Here is a 20,019-nt window from a genome sequence, read left to right on the forward strand (position 1 = left end):
GTCACAGAAGGCATTGGTTTCGGGATTCTGAAAACAATCCCTTCTGTTTGTTCCTCTGCGCATGCTCAGTCATGCGCTCGGGAACAGTCTCCGACCTTGCTTGCGGTGACCGCCGACGGGATAAGTACATCTCCAGCCTGTGCAAATTGATTGCCATGTGTATACAGGCTTTATACTAGCCTGTATACATTTATATGTATGTGCTTTTATATTAAACATTTATATATAAACGTTAAATATAATAGCACATAAATATACATGTATAAAGCCTGTATACACATGTCAAACAATTTCAGCAGGTTTAACGTGCTCTAATTGGAATTACCCGTCGGCGACCACTGGAAAGCAGACATGGAGACTTGGCGGTGTTAAACGATGCTGCAGGGACTTATGGGAAAATTTCCCTCTGTCCCTGCAGTTTTCGGGATATTTAAGTATTCTCTTCATATAACGCATTCTGAGATGGCGTTATATAAAGTATATATTTATCGAGTGATTTAACACTTTTGTTTTGTTGAAAGCAAAAAGCTTTAAAGAACTGTAGTGATCAATGTTTGATTCCTACAGTGCGATACTCTGCCAAATAGGAATTAGTGGAGAAGATAATTGCGTTATCTTCTCCATTATCTCATTGCTGAATAGGGGGTTTACATACAAAATACGGAAATCTTAGTTTCCGTATTTTTTAAGTAAAAAAATCAATCCTGAATAGACCGCTGGGGCAGATGTATGAAGCTCTGGAAAGTGATAAACCACCAGCCACTCAGCTCCCAACTGTCATGTTACAGGCTGTGTTTGAAAAATGACAGTTGGGAGCTGATTGGCTGGTGGTTTATCACTCCCTAGTTTATCACATTTCAGAGCTTAGGGCCTGCTTCAGCAAGGATTGCAATTGCAAAGCTGCACGCAGGCAGTGTTGCAATTGAAATCCTTGCAATTATGGTAATGCAGCAGGCAGGCCCGGTGACAGGGTGGGTCTAAGGGTACACCCGTACTGGGCCACGAGGTCCAGACGGGCACAAAGTGGGACCACGACCGCCGGTACCCGTATCCGCCGCCTTGTTCTTTTGCACTCTGGCCTGGGCAGCGCTGGGCTCAACTTGCCAGTGGCTCAGATGCGACCTGGGCCGGACATGACCTGTTCATTTTCTGCAGCAGCGTGACATGCTAGGTCACGCTGCTGCACGTAGTCTTCGGCGGTCTGAAGCGCCGCAGTGGACTGCGCTGCACCTGTGTGCAGAGGATTAGGCTGTTGTGTGAGGAAGGGGCTGTTGTGTGCGGAGGAAGGGGCTGAGTGTGCAGGAAGGGGCTGGGGAAGGTGAAGGGGGCTGGGGGCAGAGGAAAGGGCTGTGTGCTCTGGAAAGGGCTGAGTGCGCAGAGGAGGGGGCTGGGGGCTGAGGAAGGTGAAGGGGCTGAAGGCTGAGGAAGGTGAAGGGGGTTGTGGGCTAATGAAGATTATGAAGGTCTGAGGAAGGTGATGAGGGGCTGAGGACTAAGGATGGCTGGCTACAGACGCCATCCCTCTTACCCCGGAGGCATCCACAGCACTGTGATCAAGACAACCTGCCTGCATCATCAGTGACAGCGTGGTAAGCCAGTGTATTTTACTTTATTAAAAGGATTGCATATTTTTCAGTTAACATTATCAATCTTCACATATCACACATGCAGGGAAGTTATGTGTGGGTGTGAGGTCAGGGCTGGTGGTGAGAAGGTGGGGCCCCTGGAGACATCAGTGTACCGGGCCCCGAGATTTCTGTTGCCGGCTCTGTATCACGTCTCCTGTGCATTACTTATCCGAGCTGCGTTGTCCAACGCAACATAGGATACTCTGCGGACCATCGGACGGCTGCGGTGACCCATGCTGAGTTCACAAAGGCCGTCGCAACAACCCAGTGGCCGATCTGGTAAGGTATACACACTTACTAATCCGATATGTCTGTAGTTCACAGACGGGATGTAGTTATGAGACGTCTCAATACCGACACCCGAATCCCGACAAGGGACTTAAGGTGTTGAAATACCAACGCCTACCTTAATCCTGATGCCGGAACGCCAAACTGAACGAGGTAAGTCCGGGGCGCCCTTAGCATTACTAAGTTTTGGGGGGAGGTTAGGCAACCCTAGAAGGGGGAGTTAGGCACACCCAGGGGGGAGGTTAGGCCATCCTCCGGGAAGGTTAGGTTTAGGGTGTTGTAAGGGGGAGTTAGTGTTAGGCACCCCCGGGGGGAGGTTAGGCACTATGGGGGAGGTTAGGGTTAGGCGCCCCTAAGGAAGGGATAGGGGGGGGGGAGAGGGTACTTACCTGCCGTGTCGGGATCTCCTCTCTTCGGGCTGCCGACGTTGGGATATTCAGCCTCCGGGACTTCATACCTATTCCTTCACAGACATATCAATTGTACACACCTGCCGATGCACCAGTGATATAGTCTCCATCTGAACAAATAATATGTTGACAAGTGTGTGCCCAGCTTTAGTCAGAGACAAGAAGGGACTCTTTTCTATTGAAGCATAGGAGGACCCATTCAGGAAACGTACTGTGCAAACGTAGTAATAACAAACAGACAAGAGAGAACATTCTAACTTCTGGCAAGTTAATGACTAAACAAACAAGTTAATTTGTTTCAATTAAATTGTCTTAGATGCCTTGCATACAGATAGGATAGCTGAGAACCTGCCAGCAAACATTACTTGGTAGTTGACCACACAATGGATGCACAGATGATCAATATTGCTTATGGAATCAGATATGTGTGATTATAGACATGTAAAAGTGTTGTTACACATATACAGATGCACTGTGTCATGTTAGTTTTGCTATGTAAAGGATAACCACCCTTATATCTACCTTTTACATCAAGGGGAAAGTATTTAATGCACAAAGAAAGAAAATCCACTTACAAACATTACACCTGCTAGACACGTTACTTCTCCCCTGTGGTGGTTTTAATGCAGCTGTGTTCATCACTAATTGTGATGCGGTAGAAGGAGGAGGGGGTATATTTTGCTTCCTTCACCCACCACCCTGCTTCCTGCAAATCATGTCTCGATGAAACAAAGGAAGTGTACTTCTATCAGTCAGACCGCTCATCAGTGACAGTGCACCACTGATGAGCAGCCAGAATCTACCTGAGACACTGGGGTTCCGGACACTGGAATAGTTGGATTACAGAATAATCACCTATCCGCCTTCTCTCTCTCTATTTTATCCTATTTCTCTTTTCTCAATGCCTTGCTCAGTTGTACAGACACAGTTGTAGTCCCTTTTCTCCTCTTGCAAAGTTTTCTCAGCCTACTCAACTCTTTACCAGCCCACTAACCTATTGTCTTTCTGGCACTATAATTTATTTCACCTTGATCTGCTCATAATGTCAATTTGTTTATCCAGAGTGTGAGCAGTAAGGGGTTATAATTACTTTCCAAATGCTCCGTGCTTTCAATTATGGCCTTTTTCTTGAAGATCCTGGGTTATGGAAGGGAAAAGAAGCATTTGGTGGAAAGTCAGTGGCTCTCTCGTGACATTGATCCAGAAAAGAACTGGGAGATCCTCTCTGAGCTTGGGGATGGGGCATTCGGGAAAGTTTACAAGGTAAATTCTGATTAGCCTAAATGTAATACCATTGGTCTTTACGCTTCCAGGTAACGCTAAGTGTAAATGGGCATATTTAAGTATCTGGCTGGGCCAGGAGGGACCAATTTATAAAACTTGTTTATTGTGATTTAATCCGATACAAAATGACTTAGTACCACGATTAAATATCACTTCCATTGCATAAGCATGAGCTAGCAAGCCGCCTGACGTATAGGCACAAAGATGGACACAGGATCAGTGAGACAATAAATAACTTATAGTGCTATGGTCCAGTAATGCAAGGCCAAGGGGTTAACATTCAGCTGCTACTGTGACTTTTCCTTGATAAATATGATTGAAAATGTATTTAAAATGACCTTTTACAATTTTGGAGAAACAAACAATACTAAAAAGTCCCCTATGTCTCCAAAAATCCCTGATTATGTAATGACTCTCAATTGGACAGATTTATGACACCTGACTCACGGCAAATATAGTGGTGATGTCATAAAAAAAAAAGAAAGTTGAACTTGAAACTAAGTATAAAGCAGCATTTGTATACAGTAACTTGGAAAGCTACTTTTCTGCTCTTAATTCAATGTTGGTAGCATTTATTTTGATGGAGCCTAATTCAGAGATGGATGCTAATACCGTCACCGCTGCGATTTCGCGCAGAAGGCAGCGGCGAAAATATGCTAATGTTAGCAAAGATCACCTGAGCATAAAGACGCCCACTGCTGCCTTTTTACCTGTGTGCGATGACGCATACCTGCATAAATATCGGTAACATCAACGCACTTTGGCGGCCATCTTGCCCTTGCGGTATGTCTGACCTGCCGCAGCCTTGGGTGCCTTTGACATGCAGAGCTGCGTATGCAATAGCAGTGGCTAATTTATGCATGCCTACGTTGTTCTGACCACCCTCCCATCAACACCCCCAAATGCTCACTTCCTGTCAATCACTCTGCGATGGATCTCCATGGCCTGCATGATCGCAGTGCAATCACAGAGCTGCCTTCGCGCACTGCGATACATATGTATGCGCAATGGCAAACAATCGCTCGATCTGCGTGAAAATGACACTAGCATCCATCTCTGAATCAGGCCCCAAGAACAGATATTACAATTCAGTTCACCTGTTTTTGCACCTGTCATCTTACATGTGCAGCTAGTCTGATTTAACTTAAAGATTGGAATGTGATTTATTTCGAGATGCTGCACCACATGCTTATAAATGCTGTACAAAGAGAGGATCTCATATATGTAAATTACCCTTATACAGGGTCATTTACAATCATGCACTTCACAATGCAATGCAATTGTGAAGTCAGGCATATGAATTTGGTATTATGGGAAAATGCATAGATTTGCTGGCCAAGATGGAAGCGCTTCCAGGGTTATAAAAGTTTGCACCAGCCATAGGAAATAATAGGGCAGAGGTTTCCTTTCCGTGACATACAAATGAGTTTGACGCAGACTTGCCAACTAATATAACAAAGTCCCTCCATTAGATCCTGGAGGGAGACCTCAAGGTGGGAAGTGCGGGGTGCATGGCACTGCAAATTGCATAATTACAGTGCCACTAGCACTGTTCAGTACCATGAAGCTCCCGGACAGTACCATGAAGATCCTGGACAGCCCACTCCACTGGAGGGGTATATTTACTAAAGTGTGGGTTTTTAGAAGTGGAGATGTTGCCCATAGCAACCAATGAGATTCTAATTAACATTTATCTAGCACCTTCTAGAAGATAATAGCTAAAATCTGATTGGTTGCTATGGGCAACATCTCCACTTCTAAAATTCGCAGGAGAGCTCCACAAAACTTGTGAATCTCCAGGAAATTCCGTGAGTGTAGGAAAGAACTGTGCGGATACTATTGTACCAACGTGCAAAAACAAGATTTCACATTGTGGAGGCGCAGCTACACCTTTTTCTCCACTCAATAGCACTTCAGTTTTCCACCAAATTGGAAGTCCTGGGAATTGTGTACAAGCCAATACTTTTACATAGATGCCTTTTCTATGCGCAATTATGTCAATATGATAAAAACATTGAAAAAAAATATGTCAAACAGACATCAGTGACAGTTATGATAAAGATACTCCCAATGTCCCCTAACTTTCAATATTAGAGACAAATTGAGCTAAACCATGTGGCATTTTGGGAGAAATTTTAAATGAACAAATATAAATAGGCCACAATTTAAAGTGAATTTTTACCCTTTCCCCCCATTGCCCATTTTGAGGTATATGTGCCAGCCATCAAAGCCAGGTGCAAACTGATTGTCCAGCAGTTCCAAATAAAATAAATGGATTTAGCAGATAAGTAAAAACTTCCCAACATTTCCTTAGACAAAATTGGGTCAAAATAAGTCCCACCCCCATACTCCATCTCACTCCCCCCACACACACCCCTCCACATCTGCCTGACCACACCCACTCTCAACTGAAATCCCAGCCCCACTTTCCAGTAAACACTACCCCTTTTGTGTCAATGAATCGTGTCTGTCCGACTCCCACCTAAATTGGAACGGTTGGGTGGTTTACAAGTAGGTGCACTCACACACATAAAGAAGTGCAAATTCACTTTTTACAGTTCATAAATTGTTCTTTAATTAACCTTTAATGAGCCTGATGCGTACACTATCTCCTATGAGGCCATTGCAGTGTTTTTGTAGCTCTTGATTCCAGTTAGGATCAGAGGCAGAGAGTATTATGGGAAGCAGGACAAGAAAGGGGAGAAGGAAGCTGAGAGGAGAAACTCGTTTCTGTCTGTAGTGGCTGGATCAGAATTGGACGGGGTCGGTATGAATGACCGCCCCTTTACCTAGCCTAACCCTCCAGGGGGGATGCCTAACCCAGAGGCCCCCTCGGGAGCCCCTAACCTAACCCTCCCCCTGCGGCTGTCCACGCCCGCCTTACCTTCGTTCGGTATATTGGGCGTCGGGCTCCCGGCGTAGGGATAATGATAGGCGTCGGGATTTCGACGCCTATCATTAGACCCCTGCCGGGATTTGACAGTCGAGAGGCCGACGGTCGCCATTTCGACCATTGCCTTCTTGACTGCATACGGGATTGGACAACTGAGTATATACAATGCTCTTCTGCTGGCAGTCTATACATTGTTTATGTTAAATGTATTACTTATATAATATTTATTTTCCCAGTAAAAATAATGGAAGGAGTACTGGATAGAGGACCATTGGCTGCTAATAGATCTAAGCCTCCTTTTAATAATCATGTCAGGGCAGTTGGCACAAAGTCTGCCCACGTCTGGGCATCACTAGGGCCTGTAAATATGAAAAGGGGACTGTAGAACCTTAAACACATAAACTGTGTATAAAACAAAGAGATGAGATCATCAGTGATTTATAAGAAGACTGTATACTGTTGCATGCTTTGCACACAGTGCGATTAGCCTGCTAGACTATTTCCTTTCAGCACGCACCATCAGGTATTAGAGAAACCACACTGACTTCCTCCAGGAGATCTCTTCACTCACAGTTTCACCTCACTACGGGCTGCACAGTTTCTGCACAACGGGAACTGAAAACTCAGGCTTATATAACTTACAAAAGTAAGAAGACAGCAAAGCATGAGCTATAGATAGAAGTCACATTATTGTCTGGAAGGGGGCTACGTTATTTACACCATTTACCTCTGTTGACTCAACTGATTATTGGTTTGTTAAAATAAAAAATATCTAAGCAGAATAAGTATTAGAATACACCGCGGAGACAGTGGCACAAATCTAATGCTCCTGTCTGTGGCCAGTTTCCTCACGTTTTGGCACTGATACTATGGACAATTGACATAATTGTTGCGAACAGCTGGCTTGGAAACTTTCATATTCCATGCCGATTCCTGTATGATCGCATAGATTTGCATTATTAGCTATCCAGAATTTCATATAGTGTTCCTGGAGGGGAGGTCTTTAATGTTTATAAGTGAGTAAGATATGACAGCATAGGGATCAATGAGCCCAAAGTCTGGTGCATTTTCAGCACCTTGTGCATACGGTCAGGTTCATATTTTCAATATTTGGCATCCTAGTCCCTATATCTGTAAGGAGCTGTGGTGGCCAGCGCAGCTTTTCACTACCTCCTCAGGTCCCGCTGGTTGTTAGGAGATCTGAACGCCTGCGGCAGTAGCCTCTTTGCTAAGCACATACAGTGTCGTCCCTGTCATTGCTAGAAGCCTGGGACGCCAGTGTATGTGATTACAGGCTGCACAGGAATTCTGCAGCTGGCGTTTAATTGCTGGGATTCTCACTAGGTGCTCTCCTATGTGCAGCATGGTATTGATTGATGTTTTGTCATTGGTCTGTGTGTGTGTGTGTTAAACGGCAGCCAGGCCTACCCCTCTTTGTCAGTGATAGCTTCATGCCTTGGTGTAAGCATGCTGATCTGAGTGCCTGGTGAATACTCTGGATCTCTGTGTGCTTTCCAGTTTGATCCATGGTCTCCTGCTCCCTGCATCACCTGTTGTTAATTATCACCTTACTTAATATTGCAAAAGTTTGCAGTTACCATTATCAAGCTACCTGTTGTTACAGCTCCTGCTGTTATTGTCAAAAAACATGTTTTATAATAAAGCTTCATTGTACTCACATGTTATTCTACTAATCCAGCATTAGGTAAAAAAATATATATCTGCACCTGTGACCACTAAATAAATGTAACAAACATGGATATTCAGCTGTTAGCCTATTTTAATACTATTAACAACATCACATACAATACAAAGAACTGCAGTTCCTAAAAATGGATATTAAATATGTTACATAACATGAAAGATGGAAACATAGATTAAAAAATAAAATAACAATGTGAACCATATGTTAATCCCAACAGGGAAAGACTGATGTTACTAGGAGGTCAATAATAGCAAAAAAAGTCCCATAGGAATAATAAAGACTGTATAGAATCCAAGATTCAGTGATATTCCTTGTGCAATATTAGACACATAGAGGGGTATTCAATATGAAACGTTAACTTCACTGTCGAAGTTAACCTTTCATATCGGAGTTTTTTTCTGCGTTAAGTCTGGTGCGCGCTCCCGCTTATCCCCGTATTCAATATAAAATTAACGAAAACGGGAAACTCCGAAGTTGGATTTGCGTAAAGTTACGAATTTTTCCTTAAAATAATTGTAAGACCCCCTAAAGTTGTAAAAACATGGGGGAACACTATGGGTGCCCCCGTTTTAGCCTTTAATTGAAAGTCGGGGATTTAAATAGCCGCAGCAGGTGTTTTTTTCCGACATTGAAGAAGTGATGCAGAAGAGCACTTAGGTTATTTTTTTCATTTTTTTAAGTGGTCCCATCAAATTTGGGGTACATGAAAATAGGCACTAGCATATTTTGGTGTCCCTAAAGTAATTTTTTTTAAATTCTGCATTTGTGCACCTGCCGCTATAATTCTATTCTAGAAAACACCTGCCGCATACTTGCAGAATAGCCCTGAACCTATTTCCCTATTGTTTAACAATTTTTTCCCTTTTTTTTTTTTGCACCCCAATTTTTAAAATAATTTTTTGGGGTGTCCCTATTTTTTTTTTTTACTTTTTTGAGTTCTTTTTTAAATGTCATTCTCAGGGGTGCAGGCTATTTTTTTTAAGCCTGCACCCCTAAACTCCAATTCTGCACTTTTTTTCGACACCTATTCAATGGTGAAAACTTATCACCGTTTTTTATCAAAGACTTGTCAAAACTGCGATAAGTCTTTGAAATTGAATAGGGTGTAAAAGTAAAACCTGCGATAATTGTCATAATTGTGATATTAACGCAAAAACGATGTTATCGCACCCATATTGAATACCCCTGATAGTCTTTCTCTCAAATTAAGGAAAGTGTGGGCCCCTGATATTGGTAGGGTCACTCACCACTCGAATTTGGCCAGCCTTAAGGTATATAGCAATACCCCGGAATGTAAATGGAGCATAACCATTTGTCCTATACGAACTTATGTGAGGCTCAAGGATAGCTGACCGGGCACAATGAACGCCAGAATTGAATACCGCAACCACTTGTCCATGTATGTACAGCACAATCACTGGACGGCAGTTTGCAGAAGGCGTGTGGTCCGGCAACCGTCATCCTGCTTAGCGGTGATAGCAATGACCAGCCAGCAGAATATAGTGGTAATGAGCTCTGTATTCCGTACTCTGCACTTGAAACCCTAGATGATCACACCTGACAGAGGCAGCAGGAATTCCTAAGTATAGGCTGATCGTCCAGGAAACAATATGCAGTCCAATAGAGATACCTTGATGCGTTTCTCCACTTTAGCAGAGGTTTTTTCAAAAGGCAAGATCCAGCATTAACCCTGTGATCACATGATTATTGTATAACCTTTAACTATACTAAATTTAAGACCTGGAGGCATACGAGTACCGGGAAGAGCATCTTTCTGTGGCAAAAGGGTGGTTGTTATAGACAGAAGACCTCTGTTATGTGGCTCTAGATGGTTTATGCAAATAATTCAGGTGTATCATAACATTATTACTGACCACAAATTACTGGAGGTAGAACTCTTGTTTAAATGGATCCTGCTATGCAAAATCCTGCTCAAGTTTGGGCAAATCAAATTCAGACACTGTCACAGATAGTTCAAGAGTTATCTCTGCGGGTAAATACACAAAAGATTACTCTTATATCTGTTCCATATACCCAGCTAACTATAAATTAACTTAAACTGCATCTTCCGTACTGTTTCTCTGGAGACTAAGTTTTTCATTACTTTAGGGAGAGCTACTAATTGTATTTAGGTTGAGACTTCAATCATCTAGGTCAGAAGTTCAAAGAGTGGGAATCATAATCTCTTTGCAACACGGGGACCCGCAAAACTGGGCCTTTGGGTTGAGTCCAGATCATATAGCTCTGCAGTCTGTGGATTCCTTCTTTAAAGCAATGGGACTCCTTTATGAAGATTCAGACTGGAATGCTTATGCAGAATCTCACTTACATAACCTTAAGCAATGCTGCAGCTCTGCAGAAGAATACTGTACAGAATTTAGACATTGGTCTGTTGACAGTGGTTGTAATGACCCGGCTTTACGCAGTCAATTTCGGATGGGCCTGTCTGAACAAATTAAGGATTCTTTAGTTCAATACCCTGTGCCCGATGGTTTGGAAAAACTCATACATTTAGCTATTAGAATTAACATGTGTATTAAGGACAGGAAATTGGAGAAAGAATCACCCCTGAATACTCCTCGCATACCAATTGCATCTGTTAAGGAGGATTTTGGTGAACCTAGGAAACTGGGGGTATACAGATTGTCTGCAGATGAGGAATGCAGGAGATGGTCCTTGGGACTAAGTATTTATTGTTGAGGCAAGGGACATTTGGCTCAATTTGTCCTATTGTCAGAAAAGACAAAGGCCTAATGGATGAGGAAGGGGTACATTTAGGTGTACAATTAATCTCTTACAAAAATTTTATTTTCATTCCAGCACAGATCTTGTTTAAGCAAAAAGTTACCACTGTTTCTGCTTTTTTAGACAATGTAGCTGCTGGCAACGTTTTAGATATCGATTTGCTAAATCTCTTGGTAATCCTTGTGTCTATACTAATCAAGAGGTTATGGTTTACGGTCTGGTGGAAATCCCTTTATAGGTAGCATAATTAAGTATCAAACTCCTCCAGTCCATTTAAAAGTGGGTTGTTTGCATTCTGAAAACATGGTGTTCTTTGTGACCCATTGTCCTGTGGTTTCACTCATTTTGGGACATTCTTGGCCTAAACATCATAATCCCATGATTGATTGGGATAATAGAGAAATACTTAATTGGGGTTCTGTGTTAATAAAGGTCTGTCATTGCCAGTGCGAATAGTGCAACAATTTCCGGAAGAACTCCCTCTCCAATATCATGAGTTTTTGGATGTTTTTTTTCTAAAAGCAGATCTGATACATTATCTCCCACAGAGATTATGATTGTGCAATTGAATTAATTACTGGAGGTAAACTGCCGAAAGGAAGGCTCTATGGTCTATCTGTACCATAAACTAAAGTCATGGAGGAATATATTTCAAGAGAATATTGCGAAAGGTTTTATTAGACCTTCTAAATCTCCTGTAGGGGCAGGATGTTTCTTTGTTGCTAAGAAAGATGGAGGTCTTCGGCCTTGTGTTAATTTTAGAGGCTTGAATAAAATCACAGTCAAGAATACCTATCTGTTACCTCTCATATCTGTACTGTTTGATCACCTCAAGGAAGCCACTAACTTTTAAAAAATTGACTTGCAAAGTGCTTACAACTTGATTCGTATCAAGGAAGGGGATGAACAAAAAATAGCATTTATTACCCAGTTTGGGCACTACGAATCTCTGGAAATGTATTTTGGACTTTCCAAAGCACCTGCTGTTTTTCAAGATTTGATCAAAGATTTGTTACGGGAGTATCTTGGAAAACTTGTGGTCATCTATTTAGATGATATATTGATCTTTCTCAGTCTATTGAGATGCATCGTCTTCATGTAAAGCAAGTTTTACATAAACTTTGAAATAATCATTTATTTGTCAAACTTGAGAAGTGTGAGTTTGAGGTGGAAAAAGTGTATTTCTTGAGATATATTTCACCTCCAAAAGGTTTTTCCATGGATCCAAGCAAACTATAAGCCATACTCGATTGGGTCCAACTCATGAATTTGAAAGCAATACAGAGATTTCTTGGCTTTGCAAATAACTATAGGAGTTTTATTCACAATTTATCTGTCATGACAGCTCCTATTACTGCCTTAACCAAAAATGGAGCAGATACTGCTAACTGGTCACCACAAGCTGTACAAGCATTTTTATGCATTAAAACAAGTCTATCGCTGCTCCACTCCTTCATCCTAATTTGGAATCGCCCTTTGTTGTCGAAGTAGATGTTTTTGAGGTAGAGGATGGAGCCATTGGATATTGGATAACAAGCTACACCAATGTGCCTATTTGTCTCGGAAATTTTCTCCTGCAGAATCCAATTATGATGTCAGTCTATTGAGATGCATCGTCTTCATGTAAAGCAAGTTTTACATAAACTTTGAAATAATCATTTATTTGTCAAACTTGAGAAGTGTGAGTTTGAGGTGGAAAAAGTGTATTTCTTGAGATATATTTCACCTCCAAAAGGTTTTTCCATGGATCCAAGCAAACTATAAGCCATACTCGATTGGGTCCAACTCATGAATTTGAAAGCAATACAGAGATTTCTTGGCTTTGCAAATAACTATAGGAGTTTTATTCACAATTTATCTGTCATGACAGCTCCTATTACTGCCTTAACCAAAAATGGAGCAGATACTGCTAACTGGTCACCACAAGCTGTACAAGCATTTTTATGCATTAAAACAAGTCTATCGCTGCTCCACTCCTTCATCCTAATTTGGAATCGCCCTTTGTTGTCGAAGTAGATGTTTTTGAGGTAGAGGATGGAGCCATTGGATATTGGATAACAAGCTACACCAATGTGCCTATTTGTCTCGGAAATTTTCTCCTGCAGAATCCAATTATGATGTCAGAAATTGTGAATTACTTGCTATCAAATGGACCTTTGAAGATTGGAGACATTGGCTGGAGGGAGCTAAGCACACTATCACGGTGATTACAGACCATAAAAATTTACTTTACATTGACTCTGCTAAAAGACTCAATCCTAGACAGGCACGTTGGGCACTATTTTTCACTTGGTTCAGTTTCATCATTACATACAGACATGGTTCCAGAAATGTTAAGGCTGATGCTTTAACTCCTAGCTTTATTCAAAAACATTACTTAATAATTGCTACCAATTGCTCCAGCAACTTCCATTCTTGCTGGATTGGCACAGGATCTCTCTTCACGGCTTCAATCAACAAGCACTATCCTGAATTTAAGACCTGGCAGTTTCTCAGTACCGGTGAGAGCATCTCTCTCTATGGAAAAAGGGTGGTTGTTATAGGCAGAAGACCTCTGTAGTGTGGTTCTAGAGTAGGGGTGGGCAATAAGTGGCCCCCCCAGCTGTTGCAGAACTACATATTCTGACATGCCTTGCAACACTTTTGCTATTTGGCCACGTTGAAACTATTGCAAGGCATGCTGGGATGTGTAGTTCAACAACAGCTGGAGGGCCACTTATTGCCAACCTCTGTTCTAGAGAGTTTATGCAACTAATTCAGGTGTATCATAACAATACCTAGTACTCCTAGGTGACATTGGATAAATAGGGGTAGATTCTTATAAGGATTTAAATGTATTTGATAAACAAAAGGAGGTATACGTTGAATCTTACTGGCTACAGTGACTATATTTGCTAATCCCATTAAAGTAGCTCTCACTCTTCCAGTGTAAAGGGGAGTATTTGGAATAAGCGGTGACATTTTGGAGTGAATGATATGCATGAGTGGACAGCAACAGGTTCAGTCCAATTATCTGCTGCCTTTTCCAAATGCATTAAACCCCCATTTCCAAATCTGTAATGCTCTGATTGGGGTTTACATACCACGTAATAACAGATAATAATCTAATGTCCTTGCAAAGTGACGTAAGCATTCTTCAAAAGTTCCGTCCATCACCTTTGTTCCCGCAGCAATAAATCACGATTGCTTACTCTTACAGAATGTCAATGAGACTCCATGATTAGGGTGACATCTCCCAAACTCTTAGGGAAACAGAAAATTTTCCCAAAACTCAAAAGTCATCTGCTCTCAACTTCCTGGACCTCAGGTCAGGAGGGCTAAATAAATTATTCTATTCTAGATCTCAATTAACTACTAAGCTATCTTGTCATATGAGCTTTCTGGTATCTTGAATTCATCCACCCTACCCAGCTCCTTTCCATAAATCCAGCTATAGGAGTATATTTACTAAACTGTGAGTTTTTAGAAGTGGAGATGTTGCCCACAGCAACCAATCAGATTCTAGCTATTATTTTCTAGAAGGTGCTAGATAAATGTTAAGTAGAATCTGATTGGTTGATATGGGCAACATATCTACTTCTAAAAACTCACACTTTAGTAAGTAAACCTCATAGGGGTAAATTTACTAAGAATCGTGTTGGTCTGAGATTGCAATCACGGGGGTAAATTGCCAGTCTTTTCCAAACACGGGAATTTACTATGAAATAACGGGGGAATTTTCTGTTTCTTTAGAGGTGATCACGGACGATTTTTAAATTAAAATGCACCCGAAAATTCAACTAGAAATTAATACACCACCGTCTGAACATGGCAGTACTTTCACTAGACAGGAATACAAACATGGGAATTTACCAAGAATCCTGAATAGAATCATGGAATCACAGGTGTAATAGCACCAAACAGGGTGTAAAAATAGACCCCCTTCTGAGCAGCGTGTCTAGCAGAAACATACACAGATAAGTGTGATCCGTGTATGTTTCTGCCTTTTGGGTTTCAATACTGTAAATGGTTAATTTTAAAAAAGACATGGGGCCTTTCCCCCCAAGCATAACTAGCTCCTGAGCCAGCCCTGGTACTAAAAATACGGGGAAAAAAATGTGTAGCACTGGGCTACCATAGCCGGTCCTGGTTTTAAAAATAGGGGGAAAAAATGTGTGGGGGTTCCCCCTATTTTTAAACCAGCACCGGACTCAAATCTAGCTGGGGTGTAATTCCACAACCAGGGGACCCTTTCATTGGGTCCCCCCTCTGGGAGCCCAGTGCTGGTTCCTAAAATACAGGGGAACCCTACACATTTTTTCCCCCATATTTTTAGAACCAGGACTGGCTCAGGAGCCCGGGGCTGTTTATGCTTTGGGCGGGACACACACACATGATTTTAGCAACTTGCATGTATCTCACTGATATGTGCAGGCTGCTTATTTGGGAGGAAAACATGTGTAGGAATGATCAGATACATAGGGCCAAATGTAATAGGGTGAGAGTTCAGTAAATGTGAGAGTTTAGCAGTAAACTCTCACATTGGCTGAGTTTTAGCTTCAAAATGGGAAAACATCTGGATGAGATTTTAAATCGTGAGAGTTTTTTGTGTCTGAAAAACATGCAAGTTTGCTCTTTAGCTTTGTTCTCGGACTCTATTACATTGACTGAGTTTAAAAAGTGTGAGAAAACTCTCACATTTTCTAAACTCTCATCCTATTACATTTGGCCCACTATCGGGAAACACGATCCTGACAAACACGGGAGCTTAAAGTCCCAAATTTATTTTTCTTAAAAACTCCCGTTACTGACACACACAAGCATGTCAGGCAGAGTGGGACGCCGGAGAGTGCTTCCTGAGAGAGAGAGGGGAGGATAGACAGAGGGATAGGCTCTAACCGCTAAGTATGCATGCAAAAGACATCACACGAAACAGTCTAAATACTGGAGGATAACACAAAATATGAGAAGTGTATTCCATGATAGATAGAGTAAGACAATCTGGATAGAGACCGGGGTGGGCTGAACAGACTGGCCGCTTTTAACAGGGCTCCCTTTTTCTTACCACGAGTGCCGGCACTCAGGCCCCCTTCACCAACGGAGGTCCCAGGGATACTGCCAGACAAGGGTGGCTACAGCCCCGGGTCCCTGAGCACTCCCCCGCCAGAATCTAGCTGCGCACGAGTGCTGCACTGCCCGCTGCCGCCATCTTGGATTCGTGGCTGGGCATCCTGCTGTCCATCCTCCTTTGTCCCTGCTGCCTCAATCCCCCAGAGTTATAACTGGGCAGCCCCAGCCTCCAAGCTACTCCCTAGCCAGCTGGACAGCCTGTTTTGGAGCTGCTACAGGTCAGCATAAGATATCAGTGGAGCTACATTTCTTTACTGCTCTCCTTGCTCACTGCTGCTAACTATTGTCTCTGTATAGCTGGCAGCTCTGCAGTGTGTGCTTTTCAACTGCTCCCCCCCTCAGTTAATATACTGCTTATTAATTTCACCTCCATCTTAGTGTGCATAACTGTAGGTGCAGTTGGAAGACAGAGCTCCATATAGAGGTACTAACCTCTCAATTATTATGGAGAAGTTTGTAAAATCCCAGAGGGGTCCCAGAGGCTCTCAAGCAGCTAAAAACAAGGATAAACCAACAACCTCTGGAGTTTTCTCCTCCCCGTCTGCTGAGGATCCTTTTGATAACTTGTTTGATTCAAATAAATACAGCACAATATCTGTTCAAAAAGCTAAAGAAATCTCTGACATCATATCACTCTTACTCGACCAAAAGCTAGCACCCTTGACGGAATACGGTTCCCTTTCCTTCGAAAGCCACAAATTATTCCTATTTCAGGACTTCTTGTTCCGAGTTTCATCCCAACGTCGAGAATTCTCTCCTATCTGCAAGGAGCTCTTTTCTAAAGGAATACGCTTTGCATTGATGTATCATGCATGAGGGCAAGCCTGTCTACTTTGATTCACCCAAACTTGCTCAGAACTTTCTGAAATCACTGGACACTAGCTCTACCTCGCCTCGTTCTACCGAGAATGACAAGGATTGACTTCCATGTGATGCGTTACTGGATAAGTATTTCTGTTGTTGTCAATAGGTTGTGGATTGTATATTTCCCGATTCCTCATGGGGCACTACACTTACTGACTTAAGGGATATTGCTCCTTTATAGTTCTGAATTATTTTTTCAGTTTCGTCATTTGTATTTTACTCAACAACCTGTAGGGTTGTTTTACTGGAACCATTGTTTGTATTACTAGAAATTTGAGCAACCTTCTTGGTCGCTCTACTGGGTTCTTAAAATAAAAAATTGTTAGTTTTTTCTGGTTAACTGGTAATAGTTGTTATTTGAACGCAGTTTTTGTTTTTTACACACTAGAATATATATTGTGTTACATAATTTTCCTTCCTTGTCCTGCTCGCTGGGCCTGGACGAGGGGAACAGACAGGTATATACATATGCAATTTTTACCTAGGGTGGGTGTTGGTTAATGTCTACACTGGATCCACAAGGGCCATTAGCTAAGCAAACTTTAAGATTCCTTACGTGGAACGTTGAAGGGCTTAATACTCCTATTATGAGAGAGAAAATATTACGTCATATAAAACGTTTTTCACCAGATGTAGTATTTTTATAGGATTCCCACTGGAAGCAAGGGGATTCCAACACTCTCAGCGACATTTGGGTAAAGGAATTCAAAAGTGCATCTTTCACTACTAAAACTAGGAGTGGTTATTCGGTTTAGTAAATTTATATCATATGAGATATTGGATGAACAGGCCGATCCAAATGGCAGATTTATATTCTTAAAAATACATATAGAAGCTGACATATTTACTTTTGCATGTGTGTATGCACCCCCTTACCCCAATGCATTGTTTTTCCTCTGATATTTATTCTAAATTACAGGTCTGGACAGAAGGAATTTTAATATTAGGGGGAGACCTTAATGTAGTAATGTAGAACCCACTGTAGATGCTTCAGGTAGCCTGGTGAGGGATAGAACTCGGCATGGTGCACCATCCACTCTATCGCTACTTATAGATACATTCTACTTAGTAGATCCATGGCGTCATTTACACTCGGTGTCCAGAGAATATACTTTCTTTTCCCATCCACATAACTCATTCTCTTGGCTGGATTACTGGTTGGTTTTTGAGACCTTGCTCCATAGGGTTGTGGACTCTGAGATAGCTGAAATCCTAATCTCTGACCATGCCCCAGTGTGGTTTTCTCTTCGCTTGCAGTCCTCTAATCTCTTTTCTTATAATTGGCGTTTCCCAGATTATTTTTCCACTTCGGAGAACTTTAGACAACAGTTGGTAGATCACTTTCAGAATTGCATAGATGACAATTTAATACATAGCCAAGATATCAATCTTCTTTGGCAAGCCTCTATACCGGTCATGAGGGGTCATATGATAGCCTCCTCGCATAAGAAAAAATATCTCAAGAATAGGCTCCAGCAAGCTAGTGCTTCGGTGGCCACTGCTTATGCTAAACTGTTACAGGATCCTTCTGATTCTCACGCTGACATATCGTGATGCTAAAACTTTATATGACCTATTGTGTTCAGAACAGGCCCAAACAAACCTCAATTTTCAAAAGAACAAATACTTTCATTGGTGGAATCAACCTGGAAAACTCTTGGCAAGAATGGTAAAATCTTACACATCCCCGAAACCTATTTCTTTAATCAAATTAACCCCCACTACATCTACCATGATACCTAACAGAATCGCAGAAGCATTCTTACAGTACTATGAAACATTGTACCAGGTACCTGTAGATGACTCTGACAAAGGGATAGAATGTTTAAACTCACACCATCAGATAGTGAGAACCTTCTTCTACCAATAACGGAACAAGAGATTACCTGTTATAAAATCATTACCTACTGGTAAAACCCCGAGCCCTGCTGGGTTGTCAGTGGCATATTATAAAATACTCTCTCCACAGGTAACTCCCCACCTTTCAGTCTTATACCACTCAATACTTAATGGTAATCCAGCAACACCTGCATTTAATACTGCACGTATCATAGTTCTCCCGAAACCTAATAAGGACCATGCTTTGGTCTCCTCATATTGCCCAATTTCTTTGCTCAATCAGGATCCGATATTGTTTTCCAAGATTATGGCCCAGTGTCTGCAATTATTGCTCCCTAAATTAATACATCCAGCACAAATAGGCTTTATCAAAGGATGTCACTCTACCCACAATATCCGCACTGTCCTAGCAGCAATGTACCAGTCACATGCAGAGAAGGGGAAAAGACATTGTGGTGAGTTGTGATACCAACAAGGCATTCGACAGAGTGTCTTGGTCTCATTTAATGCATACTGTATAAGTAACCACCAACGATTTGGCCCTGATTTTATTCATATATTTAAAACATTGTACCAAGACCCAAAAGCCTTTTTGACAATAAACTAGGGGTGTGCACCGGCCACTTTTTGTGTTTTGGATTTGGATTGGTTTTGCCAAAACCACCATTCCGGGTTTTGTGTTTTGGATCTGTGGCTAACACGGCACGCACACAGAAAAAAAAAAATATATAGCTGGTTTGACAAAAGGAAATCGGCTACTTCTGACCAAACTGGCTGCGGCCAGAAAAATAACCATATTCTCACAATGTATTGACTCTAACCAGGGCCGGATTTACCATAGGGCAACTTAGGCATCCGCCTAGGGCTCATCGGGGGCACTGTGAGTTCAGCCATTCTCCTCTGCTCCATTCTCCTCTGCTGACCCCCCCTCCCCCCTCCATTGTATCCAGCGCTCCTCTTCGCAGCTTGCTTTAATGTCGGTCCAGTCAAACCTCCCTTCCCCCGCTGCTGTACTAGCCAGTCCCTGCTGTCACAGTACAAGTTGCCTGCCTCCTCCATTGTTGTCAGCCCAAGCACCCCCCCCACCCCCCGGGCCTCAGCATGTGCTGAACTAGTTAGCGGCAGCCTACTCAAACCCCCACCCCTGCAGCCTGCGCTGCTGTAGCCAACCCCCGTTCCGCAGTCAGTGTGAGTGCTGCCAGGCCCTCCTCCCTCAGTGTAGCCAGCCTCCCCTCCACCTCTGCAGTGTGGCAA

At 42.3% G+C, this 20,019-nt stretch overlaps 1 protein-coding gene across 1 annotated transcript in view; it reads left to right on the plus strand.

Moving 5' to 3' along the window:
- The first annotated feature begins 3,442 nt into the window (after positions 1-3,442).
- Positions 3,443-20,019, plus strand: part of LOC148525504 (STE20-like serine/threonine-protein kinase) — a 70,476-nt gene continuing 53,899 nt past the window's right edge. The window contains exon 1 of the mRNA XM_088470788.1: positions 3,443-3,589. Within this exon, the coding sequence (XP_088326914.1) occupies positions 3,443-3,589 (147 nt within the window). The remainder of the gene's footprint in view (positions 3,590-20,019) is intronic.

This window comes from Taudactylus pleione, unplaced genomic scaffold (genome assembly GCF_031769625.1).
Source record: "Taudactylus pleione unplaced genomic scaffold, aTauple2 ptg000105l, whole genome shotgun sequence".
In the NCBI taxonomy this organism is placed as follows: domain Eukaryota; kingdom Metazoa; phylum Chordata; class Amphibia; order Anura; family Myobatrachidae; genus Taudactylus; species Taudactylus pleione.